The 16875-nt window shown below is 45.1% G+C and overlaps 2 protein-coding genes across 2 annotated transcripts; one reads left to right on the top strand and one right to left on the bottom strand.

Annotated features, from left to right (window-relative positions):
- Positions 1-2514: 2514 nt before the first annotated feature.
- Positions 2515-5187, top strand: LOC131880139 (disks large 1 tumor suppressor protein-like). Its single transcript, XM_059226664.1, has 2 exons — positions 2515-3892; positions 3987-5187. Exons 1-2 carry the CDS (start codon positions 2943-2945, stop codon positions 4633-4635), a joined length of 1599 nt encoding a protein of 532 aa, XP_059082647.1. The 5' UTR covers positions 2515-2942; the 3' UTR covers positions 4636-5187.
- A 458-nt stretch (positions 5188-5645) lies between these two features.
- Positions 5646-8559, bottom strand: LOC131880140 (zinc finger protein 43-like; the record flags this gene model as incomplete). The annotated part of the gene is given in 4 exon segments (XM_059226665.1): positions 5646-6673; positions 6836-6896; positions 7987-8244; positions 8484-8559. Coding segments are annotated over 4 exon segments (1336 nt in total), but the record flags the coding sequence as incomplete, so codon positions are not given.
- Positions 8560-16875: the final 8316 nt, after the last annotated feature.

Genomic DNA, 16875 nt, shown 5'->3' with positions numbered 1-16875 from the left:
CGTAAGTGTGGCCACACCATTTTCTCCTCAAGTGTCTGTGTACAAACCCAAGTTGGGGCAAGTTCCTACTTGGGCAAGTAAAGCACCGGACTACTTGCCCTGTCAGTGCTTGCTTGACATCAGTACTTCTCAATACTAAACTGATTCAGATCACGGGAGACAACCTGCTGCCCGTGCTGCCTCTCTGTTTCAGCCTACCAGATCCATCAAGCCATGGAGTATTCATGGAGAGTGATCGTGCTGGGTTAAGTGGCTAGATAGATCCCGTTGCCAGATCCAGAGCTTTGGTGCTGGGTTGCCTTGGGTGACCATTTTAAGACAAGTACAAAACGGCATGGATGAAGGCTCAAGTACAATGGACGTTTTGGCCTTTTATGGCTTGTTCAGGCCACATTTGCGAACCAAAAGAACAAAAGAATTGAAGATTGAATTGATGGTTAGCTAATGAGCTGTCCCCAAATGAGCCCATCAAGGAGGGGTGGCTAGCCAAAGGGGCGGAAAAGTCGAAGAAAATCATCAAGAATCGTACTTAAGTACGGAGTTTATGTACCGATCCCCATCTGCTGTTTTGCGCTCTTGACCCGCTAGATGGCGATTTCGAAAGTCAATACTAATTGCGTGACAGAAACCCTTAGGTTAGCCTGACAAAATGTAACTCTAATTTTGCTCTCGTCAAACCAGTGGTATATTTTCCTAAGTTAACTATTTTCAAACCGTGGAAAGAGAGATGTAAAACACAATGTTTCGTAAAACTGAAAAAAATATTAAAATTCAACGACCCTTAATTTTCGAACCTCTTGTATGCTTCTACCCTCATATATTTGTCATTTGTTTCACTTGATATTTGTTAAACGTTCAAAAATCGTATGAAACGGGCTTTGTTTTTGGCAGTTTTAGGGAGTTTTTTTCTTCAAAAGTTACGGTATGGGTAACGGTAACACGTTAATTTTTCCGAAAAGTAACGGTATTGTTAAGGCTTTACTTTTTCGGTACCGGCGGAAGCCCAACCCAACAACTCAACGAAGTGGAACGACAACGAAAAATATTTTTGAATTGTCTAAGAAGAGTGGATCAATTGAAATGGCTTGCTTAATATCCGATTGGAGGAATTTCTGCCAACCCCAAATAGACGGTGAATTTCTAGAACGTTAGGGAATTCACTTACCATCATCCTTACATTCAATTCCCCATTGATTTCAAAGAATCTTTTTCGACATGAAACATACCCACCAATGTTTCCCGCAAAAATCATAATCATTTTTAAAAACCTATTCCTCACATTCAACCCAAATCCCATAATCCTCCATTTTGAGCCCCAGCTACTAGCCCCGCCCAAATCTGACGGATTACTCGGCCCAGTCGGCCTTCAAAATCAGCCATTCCAAGTTGAACCACCCAGGGGTGCTCAACTACCTAAAAACACACTTTCAAAATGATTATATCAGTCACTCACAACTCATATTAAACTTAACCCCCCCTATATGTGCAGTCATAATGCAGCCATCCTAAGTGAGCATCCCTGAGGAACTCAAACGGCGCTCAAGTTTCCTGGGTCACTTTCCTGTCCAGCTGCGCGCTCCAACTTCAACAACTTTCCGGGGTGCTCGATAAGGAGAGGCAGCTGTAGAAATCTTAGTTGACGAGTCAGTCGAGCTTGCTCTGCCAGAGTCTGGCCATCAGCACTCGGCAGCTTGAGCCTGGACCCTAGCAACGCTGAGAGACGTCCAAGACTGACGGAGATGAGTTTATGGCTCAGGACTGCGGTAATGGAGGATGCCCAGGCTTTGAGTTTGGCACCTTGGGTCAGGAGACAGGCTGATCGGTGGAGACTTGAAGAGGGTTGTGGGCTGCTACATCTTTAGTGATATGTATGTCAGGAAGTGGACGTCAGGAAGTGGACCTTGGTGTTTGGTTCAGTTATCGGATGACGGAATATGGGTCCAAGAAGCCACAGTTGTTGCATTGGGACGTCAAAGCATCTTGGGGGGAGGTCACCGGTACGACTAGGACTGAAAAGATAGGTCAGGTAAATTGGCCTGGGCCCAAAATTCATCCAATATTTTACTTCTTAGAATATCTGCCGGAATCGTTAACAATGATTAAAGCCACTTTTTCAAGAGAAAAGCAGTCTGGGATGCACGCATTTCCATCACCTCAAAAGGAATTGCTTCGCAGCCTAATCGGCATGGACTAAGTCAGGGACTCTATAGTGTCCTTGACTAAGTTCACCAGGCGAATTATCACCTATTGTAAAATTATCATTTTTCACAACATTTCAAAATTTCAAATATTTCCCTCGCCATTGGTGTATTTCACTGAATATTCTGTTACAACCTTTATCTCAAACCTGGTGCCAGTCAATAACCCTGGGACAATCCATAGACCACTGAAAATTACTTTTCAGTGGTTTATGCACAATCCAACTTCATCTGATCTGGCAACTATGACTGGCCCCAAAGCAGTCTCCTTCTCAAACGGCAACACTGAAGCGCTCATCACGGGCGTAGCAGTAGCCGATCCTCAGCCAGAACACTGCTAGTGCAGACTGTATATACTGTATACTGTATACTGAATCCTCTTGGTGTGCGCTGTGTTCGGTGTACAGGGTAAACCCCGTAGGACTTGAAAAGCCGAGAAGAGCCGCTCCCGACGCTGGCAACGCCTTAGCCCCGCCACCCTCCACACCCACCCATCCATCCATCCATCCGGGAGTGAGTCAACCCCGCATCGCCCGGCTTGGCCTGTGTCGGTCTGTGAATGGGCGGGTGGCCTCTTCTTTGGACCAGTGGCCCTAACCTCCCCCGCCTGCCCTTGGGGTATACCCGCCCAGGGACGTCGGACATGCCGGTTTTTTTAAGGCTCGAGGGCTGAGCCCACCGCCCTTCATCCGGACTATGGCTCAGCCCAGCTGATTGGTCCACCCCCAGGGCGTGCCGGGTGAGATGTTAAGTGGGGGCGTGGCCCAGACTGGTGGCCCGCCCAAGTTGAATGTCATGAACGGTGGTGAGCGCGCGGTGTCTGTGCCTGAAATGTGCGATCCTTTGTCGGGCGTGGCGCGCTCGGCGTCGTCGGTGACGTCGCTGTCGCGGAATGTCAACGGCACGGCGGCCCGTAAGCGGCTGGAAGACCGCTTGTTCCCGCGGGAGCCGCGCCAGGTGCTGCTGCGCAAAGGTCAGTCGGGCCTGGGCTTTAATATTGTGGGCGGGGAAGATGCCGAAGGGATCTTCATCTCGTTCATCTTGGCCGGGAGTCCGGCGGCCAATTCCGGCGACTTGCGGCGTGGCGATCAAATCTTGTATGTGAATGACACGGACATTCAGCGGGTGTCGCATGATGTGGCGGCCAAGACGCTCAAGTCCACGGGTGAAACCGTGCGACTCACTGTGCAATATCGCCCCGAAGACTACAACCGGTATGAGGCGCGCCTGCACGAAATACAGCAGACTATGACCGGCACGTTGGTGCGCACGTCGCCTAAGCGTACGCTGTATGTGCGCGCTCTGTTTGCCTATGACCCCGCGCGCGATGATGGGCTACCGAGTCGGGGCCTGCCTTTCGCGTACGGGGACATTTTGCACGTGACCAATGCGTCAGACGATGAGTGGTGGCAGGCCCGGAAAGTCCTACCCAATGGGGAAGAAGCCGGCCTAGGCATCATTCCGTCTAAGGTGCGTTGGGAGCGCAAGCAGGGCAAGAAGAATCGCCGCCTTGTGTTCCACGGAAGTCGAAGTTCCACCAGTCTGGACCGCTCCGTGGGCAGTATCAATCGCCGGGCCAAGGGCCAAAAAATCGCCTTCAGTCGCAAGTTTCCGTTCATGAAGTCGCGTGAACGGCTCAATAAGTTAGACGATGAAGAAGATATGAATGGTGACCTCGAGCCCGCCCCCACCAGGTATGTCCAACTCCTCCTGAAGTCCATGGGCGGCCACATAGCTTACTAAATTGAGAGTCTGTTCATTCACCTCATGCTTTGCTTCTTGTTCCAGGGGTCGCGAGGAGACTCGCAGCCAAATGACAGTCCTCACCTACGAAGCGGTGCAAGAGATCGACCTGGAGTTTACCCGACCTGTTATAATCCTCGGTCCGTTAAAGGACCGAATCAACGACGACCTCATGCGGGAGTTCCCGGACCGCTTCGGCTCCTGCGTCCCACATACGACCCGCCCGCAAAGGGAGCACGAAGTGAACGCGCGTGACTATCATTTCGTCAAGAGTGTCGAACAAATGGAGGCCGAGATCGAGGCTCATCTCTTCATCGAGGCCGGACAATACAACGACAACTTGTACGGAACGGCCGTTCAGAGTGTCATTGATGTGGCCGTGCAGGGCAAGCATTGCATCTTGGACGTGTCGGCCAACGCCATCAAACGTTTGCACGTGGCTCAATTGTATCCCATCGCCATCTTCCTGAAGCCTCAATCCGTGGAAAGCATCCTCGAGATGAATAAACGCATGACGGAAGATCAGGCCCGAAAGACCTACGATCGGGCCACGAAAATGGAAATGGACTTTGGCGAGTTCTTCTCGGCCATCGTTCAAGGCGACACGCCCGAGGAGATCTACGAAAAGGTCAAGGACGTGATCCAAGAGCAATCGGGCGACACGATTTGGGTTCCTTCCAAAGAAAAGCTGTGATGAATGATTGTCTGGCTAGCTGACGCTCCGAAACCTTCCAACAGTTCGAATCCCACCCACCAGAAGAAGCACCTTGCCTTGCACGCGGGTGTAATATTTTCGTACTCGCCCTCCTCCTTCACCCTCCTGCTTCTCCTCCTTTGGGAGTGGAAGTGGGACGTCATCTAGGATTGTGAGTGATTGGGGTGAAATCGATGCATGACATGAACTGTCCTGTTATTCTGAAAGCAAGAAATAAGCGAGAATGCTATCTCGACGAATGATGATTTTTGGTCCACTGTGAGATCGGACACCCACCTGTTCTTCTTTTTATATTATTATTACGATTATTATTAATGTTATCATAATGAGCCCTTCCCCTATCTTACGACCTACTATTACTACTACTACTATTTTGCCATTATTACTATTGTCCAGCCCGCCTGTTTGTTTGTTCAAACAAAATCTCGTGAAAATTTCGACCCGCCCCTTTGTTGCTAATAATGTTTTTGTACATGTTTCGAAACACATACACACACTTTGATCAGTAAAAGAGAATGATGACAAAATGCAGTCTAGATGATAACTATTTTTCTGTGCAGCTAACATATTACTACATAAACGGTCAATCCAATGGTTTCTCCGAATCGATCGATTCAACTACCTGAACGAAATGGACACGACAAATTGTGTGTCGCGCATCCAGAGTCGAGGACCTGAAATCGTCCGTTTCCTTCTTTGGTGTTACATGAATGAACCACTCACTCGTAATTTGCAGAGCTATTGGCATAGCTATTGTCAATCCAACCCAATCCAATCCTCCTCTCAATTACCAATGGCTAGATTAGTAGTCATTTCGTTCAACGACTTGTGTTCTTTCCCTCTCGATTATGTTGACAAAGATGATTATCAATCATGAAAAATGATGCGGTTCTTTCAGTGTGAAAGAACGAGGACTATTTCCTCGTTTGTCAAAATTGATCCAATTCATCTGGTCAAAGCCAGCCAACTGAGAATGAAAAGAAAATAAATATCTTGAAACGAAACACATTTCTTGAATCTCATTCATCTTGGCCTTGAGCAATTTTCACAAAGCGTATTCAACAAATAGCCAGTCTCTATTTGTGGCTCGAGCTCACATAATCGAGGATAGCATCCGTGTCGGGTCGGGTGGGTAGATTGATACCCACATGGCTGGTCGGGTGAAGCAACATTTGGTTCACATTCGTCACACCGGCCGGTGTCGGGTTGGTGGACGAGAACTGCGGGACGACCAATTCCGAACCCACCGACGAACCCGTGGAGACCGGCTCAGGATTCACCATCATATCTGACAATTTAGGGATGTTCAGTCCATCTGGATGCAGACCGGGTCCGCCGAGAATGACACCTTGTGAGACCATCCAATCCTCGATTTGTTGTTGGATCTCGAATTCGCGGAGGAGTCGCATGCGCTCTTGTTCATCCGAGGATTGTGACATCTCTGGGCCCATGGTGGGCCCCAGGCCTTCACTCATCATCAACGAAGACGATGTCGATGTGGACGTGGAGGTTGATGACGGGACATTGGGAAGAATTGGCTCCGGCAGAATCTCTCCAGTCAAATGAACCGCCGAGGTCACGTCAACATCTAAGAGCTCGGGGTTCTTCTTGGTGTCCGAGCGCGTGTTCATTCGCTTACTAGCCCGTCGACTTTCGGATTTGACCATTCGCAAAACCGGCTTGGGCTTGACATAAACTGGATACCCGGCCGGATCCAGTTCCAGAGCATCGGGAGGCTCAGGGAGCACGGGATCCGGAATAATGTACTCGTAGTTTTCGGGCACGTCATGTCGACTCAATCCGGATTTCGGCTGGAAGACAGGAATGGCGGGTTCGTGGTCCAATTTCTCATGGACGAACTTGACGTGAGCCCGGAGATCGGCGATGACGGTGAAGGCCTTGGAGCATTGATGACACTTGTGGTCCTTCTTCTCATTGTGGCGACTTTGATGCTTGTTCAACACCGAGTTGGATTGGAACTGCTTGCCGCAGATGCCGCATTGAAAGCGGCGCTCACCTGAGAACAACAGTCAACTGGTCATTACTGGTATTGGGTTTTTGCCTCGAGGGAAATATGTATGTATGGATGGATGGATGGATGGATGTATTCGGGCTCGTTGAGTGTAAAGATAAAAGAAAATGATTTATAAAGGAGACCCGAGATAAATTTGCCACTCACCCGTATGATAGGAAGTGTGCTCCTCCAGATAGAATTTGTGAACAAAGCCTTTCCCACAGACCTTGAAGAAAATGGAATTTAATAATAACCAATGATTGGTCTCCTCGGGAATGTTGAAGACTAGTGTTAGCTTGGAGTTCTACTATAATAGCGACGCCTTAGCCATCACAAATGGCTAAAACCATTGCTTGAACCCGCACCCGCCTAGAATAGTTCAGTAGGTATAGTATACTCAGTAGTAGTATAGTATACCGTAGTAGTAGTATAGTAAACTCAGTTCTATTTCCTAGCAGCCCTTATGACTCGTCAAAAAAGACATCAATCTAATATGGTCCCGACTAGATCCACTATAATAGAATAGTGGCTCTAGTCCCGACAATATTCTGGCAGTACAATAATTTTCTATCTCTCTCTCTTTGGATCCAGGATAGTGACAGAAGTCTTGAACAATGAACATGATCTATCATTTGCCAGGCCAGAACACCGCCTTTTACCCACTGACAACTGTGCAGGCAAGGGTATGTGGTGAACGGAATCTCCATTTTCATACTTCATGTCAATCATGTGACCCAAAGGATGTTTAAATCATGGCAAAATACCAACTATACAGACACATACTTCACTCTACCATTCCCAATAACAATTGGGTCGTGCTCGAGTGCTGAACTTTTCATAACCTCGAAAAAGGCACGCCCGGACTCTGGACTGGGACACTAAGTTTAAGACTGAGCAACTTCGAATAGAATCAATACTTTCCATTCTTTTTCAATTGAGATGAACCCCAGGTCGCTAAAATTTGCCTTTCAAATTTCAGCTTCATCAAACGACTGGATCCAAAGTTATGCCCTCTCAAAGATTCCTACACAACTCTTCACCAAATGAGTGGGCCTACCCTCTGGTGGTGATGGCTAACTCATTCATCATGTGTAGACTTAGGTAGTGAGCACAACTTTGGATCCAGTTTGGATCCGATCGATCTAGCTGAAAGTTGAAATAGGCTATTGCTACGTAGCTACGATCTGGAGCCCAGTCTCATTTTGAACTGGGAGAAGAGAGAAGTTGCAATAGCTCGAGCCTCACATCCCCGTCTAGCTTCCAGGCGTTCAGGCCTTGAATAATGGTCTCCCAATTCAAGCGAATACTGAACTTACTTGGCAAGTATGCGGCCTTTCCGACGAATGGTTCTGCATACGATGGGCTCGAAGGTCCCGCGCCTGATTGAACTGCATGGGACAAATGTCGCATTTGAAGGGCTTGTCCACCGCATGGAGTACCATGTGTTTGGTCAAGTTGCCGTTGCAAGAGAAGGTCTTCTGACATTGCGGGCATTGGAACTTGGTGCCCGTGGCAAACTTCTTGGGACGGCCACCTTTCTTGGGTGGAGTCAAAACCATGAGAGGCGTCTCTTCCTGGAACGACAACATCAAATTATGGATCCCTCGGCATCAAACACGCCCACCCCTCGGACCTCTCGACTACGAGATTCTTCCCCGATTAGTGGGTGGGGCTAGTAGTGAGGTGGGTGGCCAATTGATCAAAGGTTTTGAACAAGAGTAAACGAGTGAGTGGAATCTTTTTCAGTTAGGTTAGGTGTGTAAAAAGAGGCCGGGCCAACCACTAATGGGACGAGGATTATGTCTTGACGGACCTCTTCCTGCAGCAGATCGAGCTTTTCGGACGTGGGCGTGGCTTCATCCTGGAGTTCGGTCAGCACGATTTCCAATGGCTGGCCTCCTTAGGGTGGATCGGGCCCCTGCCTTGAGCCCGCCCAAGAGTGGCCACTCAACTCCGTGAGGGCCTCAGCCAAACGCCTCTGGTCATAGGTTTGAATGTAGTGGGCGTGCATGGCCTGGGCGGTGCCGAAGCCCTGGGCACACAAGTGGCATTGCCAACCGGTTTTGGCCCCCATGGTGTGTCATCCAATGGACCCACCCACCTGCACAAGCCACACGACGAACAGTCTAGCTTGCCCCTTAAAGGTACCAGAATGGCGGTAGATGGCGCTGGCATTTGTGATGATTCGGGAGTAGGAGGATCATGGAAAATATTCTAACCTATTTTTTTACAGACAACCGATTCTAACATGGAACATGGAACAAGTCCGGCCTAGAGAGTGGGATGTGAGACTGTGAGTACGGGAGTGGAAAGCTTGGTCGTAGATCGAACGTCTTGTAGCGAGGTTTAGTAGAGCTATGCGTTACCTCCTGATCTGATGTACGTATTCCAGCTGAGAGAGTGCTCAATGAATTCAATCTTCATGTTCAAGTACTCGATTAAGAGGGAACCCAAAACCGAAACGTCTAGTGAGAACTGACAGGCCGATAGGGTATGGATTCTAATTGTAGAGGCGCTCCTTTCAATCCGCTGGGGATGCACTGGTCCAGAGACCAATTCACAAGCAGTAAAAAACCCACAACAAACTCGATTTGTATTGTCATATCAAATAAAAAGCATTTTCATGAAAGGCTGATTTGTCATATCAAATAAAAAGCATTTTCATGAAAGGCTGATAGGGTATGGGATCTGATTTTTCAATGGGCTGGAGTTGCTACGGCCCACTGGTTACCGATTGAGGTGTAAAAAAAAACAGAACACACTCGTTTTTTACGCTTTCATGTTTCCTCTTCAATGATAGAAATAAGAATGGGATCTAGAGACGCCGGGTTCAGTCACGGACTGCTTGCGGTATGGACGGTGAACCGGTTACCTGCCAAAATGACTTCTTTTGAGGCGGAGCAAACATTGATTCCCTTGACATTGATTATTTATTAAATTGCCATCAAAAGACAATCATTGATAAATACAGCCATTTTTTAAAAAGCGTGTGAAGGTGACCAAGGGTGGTAGCCTAAGGTTGAATATTTAGGAACTTCTGAACAGATAACTTTGACAACATGTCCTGCATGCCCTAAGCTAGAGTCTTGAGCCCAGATTTGTCCCAGGTAAGTCATTGGGCCAGATTGCCTTTTTTCATATTGTTCACTAATTTTGAAAACAATACATGGTTCAGGCAATACGAAATTTCCGTCTCTGATGTAAGGCCCCCATCTTTAGAAGTCCGTGTTTCATTTTCGACCTGCCTTGTCTTACCTTATTGAGGTAGCAACGAGGTGCCGTTTCTTGAGAAATTCAGATTAAAAAGAACATGCCCTAATTCTTTTATATACAATGTATTTCATAACAACGGCTTTTCGTTCCTGAGATGTAATCATTGGAAATTACTAGACATATTCAAAGTCTGGTTTTGTGTCAAATTTGTCAACTCAAGATTGGCCATTTGTTGCCAAAGATATGGGTTAGCCTGCTAAACAATCGAAAGTGATTGATGATTAGTACAGTCATCAACACTGGACAACATGGATACTGGAATGTCAAACCGGTAAATGCAATAAAATAGTTGACTAAAAAGTGATATCAAAGTGAGTATGACTAGTATAACATACGTGCCTAATGGGCACTTCCTCTTTTTCTCCATATAGTTGTTTTGGACGTTCGATTTTTTTGTTGTGCTTGCTGCGCCATATTAGTGTGATGTCAGTCAGTATGCTTAGCCTAGTTTTGTATTTTCTTAAACGGACAAGAATCACACTAGGGGACTGTTCTGTTTTTTGCAATGACCAGCAAAGTAAAAGCATTAGAAAGAATCAATTTCTTAATCCTATCTCAACACAGCTTGGGAAAATAAAACACACAATAACAAGACATTTTTGTGAACTCCCTCTCAACACAGCTTGCTTCAAAGAACCAAAAAGAATGATTGCCTTCAGGAATTATTGAAGAGTGTTTGGTGTTAAGTTTTTCTTTTCATCAAAACTGAGAATCTTGCAGAATTGTTGAGCTCCAAATTTGATAGGCAAGCACAGATGTTTAAAAAAAGCAGTTAAATACATTCTCAGTAACCTCCCCTGACTCTCCCAACAGCATCAAGTCTTTCATTAACAGAATGGCAAGATGGATGGATGATGTCAGGATTGAGAATGTCCCAATCAGCCTCTAACCCTTGTTTGAGGGGACCAACACTAGGGGAAGATTTGACCTTGACCTTCCTTTCAAAAGTGGGCTCTAAGGAAAAGTCCATGGCATTGAGGTCTGGAGAGGAAGGGTGCCAAAATATTTCCAATTAGCTATATGCCTTGGTGCCCTTTTGGATTTTTTGACATTCCTACCCATGGGTATAACAATGAGGGGTGGTATAAGGCCATTGGATATCACATCAGCCCACACCATGACAGGCTATTTTTTGGCTCAAAATATTGTCCTCTGGTTCTTGGATTGTTCTCCATGTTTTCGCCCAAAACTGGTCATTAAGAGCAATGGAAACCACTTCTATTTTAAGAATCTTCTCGTCCAAACAGATAAAATGATGATGCTTGCAAGATTTCATTTAATTGCAAAGGATCTTTGCTGTTTGCTCATTTTGAGGTTATTCAGACTCTTTGCAAGTTTTCTGGTTATAATGGATGGCACACAACACAACTTGACAACAGTTTCAGCCCTTTGGGCCACCATTTTTTAAGGACCTTGAGGAAATAAAGACATTGTTTCCGCATCCTTGCTCTCCAGCTGACTGAGAAGTGTCAGTAATATAGTAGTTATTCAGTAATAATTTCAGTAATGATTAACAATAGTTATTCAGACAACATTAGCTGACTACCAAGAGTTTGTTTGCTTCTTTGTCTGTTTGTTAGGAGCCACGAGGCAGATTGATTGCTGTGTTCCAATAGAGGGTGTCCCAATTAAGAGATATTTCCACTCCTTAGTCATTTTTTACTCTTACCCCACCAGGTCCCATAAGATAGATTCCTTCAGGAATCCAAGGAGCTTCTCAAGTGACCATTTGGGCATTTGTGGTAAATTTGGATGTTGGAAACTTGTCCAATGTCTAGTTGTTAACTGTGGGCATTCAGCTAATAAATGCCAGGGAGTCTTGTTGTCCTCATTGCACAGTCAGCAGCTTGGGTCATTTTTGTCTTTTAAGATATGCCGATGTTGTTGTAAATTGCACTGACCTGATATAAATTGTATGCATATTTGCCTAGTTTTGTCTTTGAGATAGTCCCCAAGGTTTTAGTTATTTCTTCAAATTTAGTTCAGGGAATAAATATTTTGGTATGCCTATATGAGGGTGAAGTACTCCAGTGTGTTGATCATTGGTTACTGTTAGTTTTCTTGATTGCTTCTTAATAAACGGTTCAGGGCTAAACTGGATTTCTGTAGCCCCTTGTTTTGCCAAATTATCTGCCAATTTGTTCCCTTTCAGCCCATGGTGGGCTTTGATCCATTGAATTGTCACTCTATTTTTCTTGCAAAGTCGGTCTAGCACTTGCCCTACTTTGAGCACGCTCTGGGAAGTGATCAACTTCCCATGGGTAGCTTGAATGGCTGAAGCGCTATCATTTTCAATTATAATTATTTGATTCTTTTGCCTGAGAAGCCATTAACAGGCCTACTCAAGAGTAAAAACTTCAGCTTGGAAAACCATGGCCATTTTGTTTAGATATTCTGAGGCTTGATGCAATATTTTATTGTTATATATAAATTACCTGGCCGAATCCAGCCGTCTTTGATTTTAGAGCCATCAGTATAACAATTGATTATACCAAGCTCTTCTAAGTCATCCAGCCCATGTTGGGTGTCATAGATAACTTTGTATTTAGTTTCCCAATTTCTGACAGGGGTAATGTCTTGATTTGGCATCATACAAATTCCCATTTTTTCTAGGGTGTTTCCCCAGAATTTTAGGTGTCCTTTCCTTTTAATGGAGCCTAGTCCTTCCGGACATGGTTTTATTTTGTGTTCAATCCTTATTGTTGTGTTTAGAGCTAGTTCTTGAATATTAATATGGAGTGGTTGCAATAAAAAATATTTCTATGGCCAGGCTCGGCGTTTCATAAGCTAGGGCGGCTTAACGTTAGGATGGAAAGCGGAGATTGAATCCGGTTTGAGGATTGAAGTGGGACTAGGGCTGGGGCAAGTTCGGCAAAAGACTCGAGCCCAGCAGAGGGCTCCAGTCGTTCACTGTACTCAAGTCGAACTAAAAGACTCATGTTGCGAAAAACTCGCCCCAGCTCTTCTTCTATCCTGAAACCGGATTCAATCTCAATTTTCCATCCTAGTGTAAAACCGCCCTTAGGATGGGCCTCACCATGCCGGTAGAGGCCCAACAAAGTGTTTCGGGATTTGGCCCCCAATGTTTGCCTACTGCCCTTTTTCAGAGCATACATTAGGTTTTTTACATTTTACAACCTTGGTTTGAACATGCTTGTTCCATCAAAAGTTAGACCCTGCTACTTTGCTTCTTGAGAATAGGGCATTTCCTCTCCATAGATGGAGATCCATTTGTTTGTAAATTTCCGTTTGTTGGTGAACACAATGGCAGTCGTTTTGGGGGCATTGAAACTCAGGCCATTGTCAGAGCCCCATTTAATGCTTTAGTCTCTTTGATCTTGCATTAGATCAACCATAGATTCTGGGTCAGGTCCTGTAATCAGGAGGCAGGCGTCGTCTGCAAAGCCTAGAGTTAGTACTGGGCCTTCGTCCGTAAGATCGAGTCGAGTGGCAGATTCCACGACAGTGGCGCCAGCACACCACCCTACTGAGTTCCCCCCTTGTGAGGAATCTCTCAAACTCCTGTCCTTGAAATTGTGACATTGCCATCCATTTTGAAGGTAGTGTCCATACCATTGTACAATTGCAGGGGCAGCCTCCTTTCCCTCATGCTGTTCATAATTGAACTAATTTCTTTATTGTCAAAGGCACCCTACATGTCTAAGAACACACCCAGTGTGTATTGTCCTTGAAGTATGCCAGATTCAATTTGGTCACAAACCTCAGAAACGGTCAAGTCCGTGCTTTTTTTGCTTTCGAAAATGTTGCCATTCGTAAAGAGGATCCTCCAACAGGTGCTTGTCCTCCAGTTGCCATAAAATGAGCTTTTCATGTTGTTTTTGAAAGAAAAAACTCAGTCTGATTGGTCAAAAGGACCTTGGATTTTGATAATTGTCCTTGCCATGCTTGGGAAGAAAAATTACTTTTGTTTTGTACCATACTTCTGGGACATGGCCCAGGAGCAGGCAGAGCTTGTATACTTTGACTATGTGATTGATCATGATATCATCTGAATCATGTTGAACAATTGGTTTGACACCATCAGGGCCGGACGCTTTATCTGGATGAAATTCTGTAAAATCGTCTGTCACCTTGGAAAAGGTTATGAAGCTTACATCAGAGTAATTTCAATGATGTGGTCGTTCGCTTCCCGTGGACGGATATTATTATTTTTTGGCGACTTTCAGGGTTTTTGAGCCCGGAAAGTGTGCACTGAACATTTCATTTGCTACTTCGTTTCCATCTTGCCATGCTATCAGGTTTGAGTTCTCGATTGAGTTGCAACACTCTTTCCAGGTTCTTTATTGGACGAACTAATCCCCCTTTGAAGAAGTTTACGTTTCATTTTGAACTCAAATTGATTGGCCTCGTTAAAGATTTGATCTTTTCTTCTCGCAGCTTTACGACATTCTCCTAGGAGTTTTCTTATTTCATCTATCCGCCATTTAGGTAGGATCCTTTTACTCATTTTTTTCAAAACAACTATGAGACAAGCAACGGTGAGAGCGTTTAAAACTCGTTTAAGGCTCAACTTCTCTTGGTCAAAATACAGTAGTATTTATCCCATACTTGTATTGGGTGGATTTTCTTGCTTGCAAGGATTTTTTGTTATTTTTTAAATTCAATTCTTTTATGGCCACTCAACTGATCATTAGGGTTCACGCACCAATTGGCCAGGGCCGGTATTCTCAATGCGTACTTGGGTCTTGAAGTCCTGCTTCAAGTACAACCTACAGAAAAAGTTGTATTCTTGATCCGAACTTCAGTTTGAAGTTCAAGTGCAGACTTGGAAAAGCGGTGCTTTCAACCCAAAGTCCAACTTGCAAGTGCAAACTGGACAAGCCATATTCTNAAGTCCTGCTTCAAGTACAACCTACAGAAAAAGTTGTCTTCTTGATCCGAACTTCAGCTTTTAAGTTTGAAGTTCAAGTGCAGACTTGGAAAAGCGGTGCTTTCAACCCAAAGTCCAACTTGCAAGTGCAAACTGGACAAGCCATATTCTCAGTCGACCCAAACTTGGCTGTCTAGTGCAAACTTCCAAGATTGGTCAGACCAGTCTTGAATGACTAAAAACACCGCTGAACATGGTCCGATTCATGGATGACGGTCTCAGATGGGAAAAGATTGCACCCGATGTCATTGAGGATCTAAATGATCTAGAGCTATATCGTGAATATTGAATGTACATGGCTGGCATCAAGTATCTTGTTGCAATAATTGAGCATGACCTTCGTGTTGTGACTGGGCGTCAATGATTGTCATTGCTAGCAGAGCAAGTTGTCCTTGCGGGATTATCCTATCTTGCCAGCAACACTTTTCAAATCAAAGTTGGCCGAATCTTGGGTATCTCGCAAGATTCAGTGTCTTGAAGTATCAAAATATTTTGTTCTATCATGACGAGTAAGGTGAATGAGTATGTAAGGTTTCCTATTGAAGTAGAGGAGCGCCGCGCAATCCAACATGACCTCTTTACCATTGCTGGTTTTCCGGGCGTGGTGAGAACCATTGATGGTACCCATATTGCCATTATGGCTCCAACGGAGGATGCTCACCAATACAGGTGCCGTAAAAGTTATTGCTCCCTCAATGCCCAAGTTGCATGTGATGACAAATGTGTTATGCCGTTTGCCAGGTTCATTCCACGACTCCTTCATCCTCAAGTCTAGTGCTCTGTTCCGGAATTTTGAGAACGGGGAGTTCCCCGGCATCATTCTTGGCGATTCTGGATACCCGTGCCGGCCTTGGCTGACGACTATTGTTACGTCATGGGCCTTATGATCCTCGTCTAAAGACAAGTTAGCTCGGAACGAACAAACCAAATTAAGAGATCGACCATCAACACCAGAAATGGTAGAGTTTGACGAACGTTGATCAAGAGTGGTTAGTTGGCAAATATCGGAGTCATCAAATTGGTTCATACCAATGCTAATTCTTTTTTTTTGCGGACTTCCTTACCGCTACCGGGATGGGAATCCCAGCAGTTCAAGACGAGACGATTATTCATTTTACTTGACTTTTATTTTTATATATATATTATTTGATCGACCAACGAATTGGAGTTGGCTGATCTGGCTAACCCTTGAATATAAGGTTGATCCGGATTTTGTCAAAATTTCCACGTCTGACTTAAATCCTGCTACTGGATCAACGTCTACATATGCCTACGAATATTTGAGGGCAGCAAATTAAACAATGAAGGAGCCCGAGAAAGAAGAGAGGTGGACTTCATTGTTTTAACTAGCCTGGATTCTCGAGGGCTTGAAGGTGCTCTCAAAACGCACGTTAAGCCTCTGCGGTCACTAAGAATTGGCCCCTAAATCCTGGGTTGGGACAAAGCTCATGAATGCTTTTGAAAACGTACAATATCAGATACCTTTCGTACCTTCTCTGAACAATGTACAATCCCAACCTTTCTAACCTCTCCCAATACGAGAGCTCTTTCATACCCTCAATGTTCCTAGAAAACCATCTTTGAACCTGCTCGAGCTTTTGCAAACCTACTGAATTAATTGGAGCCCAAATGGGAGAGGCATATTCAAGATGCGGCTAGACAATCGACTTGAACAGAGTTAGCATCGTGATGCTCTCTCTGGACTTAAACGTGTGATATATCCAACCACACATTTGAAAAGCTTTACCCACCTTCAACTGGATATGTTCATCGATCTTTCCTTCATTTTGGAAGAATGCTACGTCCTCTTTTGAGAAACAACAAGGCAATTGGATGACTTTTAACAAGACGTTTTTGAGGAACATCATTCGTTCATCAACATGAGAATTGCAAAAAAACTAATATCATCTTTTGCTTTGCATGCGTCAGGGATATTAGAAACCGAAAAGAGCGAAATAACATTGCCATTACCACTTTTAATTAAGATGCAAACTCTCTAGAGAATGTTTTTCACCGCTCATGGTCTTATTATCATATTCAT

This window comes from Tigriopus californicus, chromosome 5 (assembly GCF_007210705.1).
Source record: "Tigriopus californicus strain San Diego chromosome 5, Tcal_SD_v2.1, whole genome shotgun sequence".
Lineage (NCBI taxonomy): Eukaryota > Metazoa > Arthropoda > Copepoda > Harpacticoida > Harpacticidae > Tigriopus > Tigriopus californicus.
This window is presented reverse-complemented; position numbering and strand designations above follow the sequence as displayed.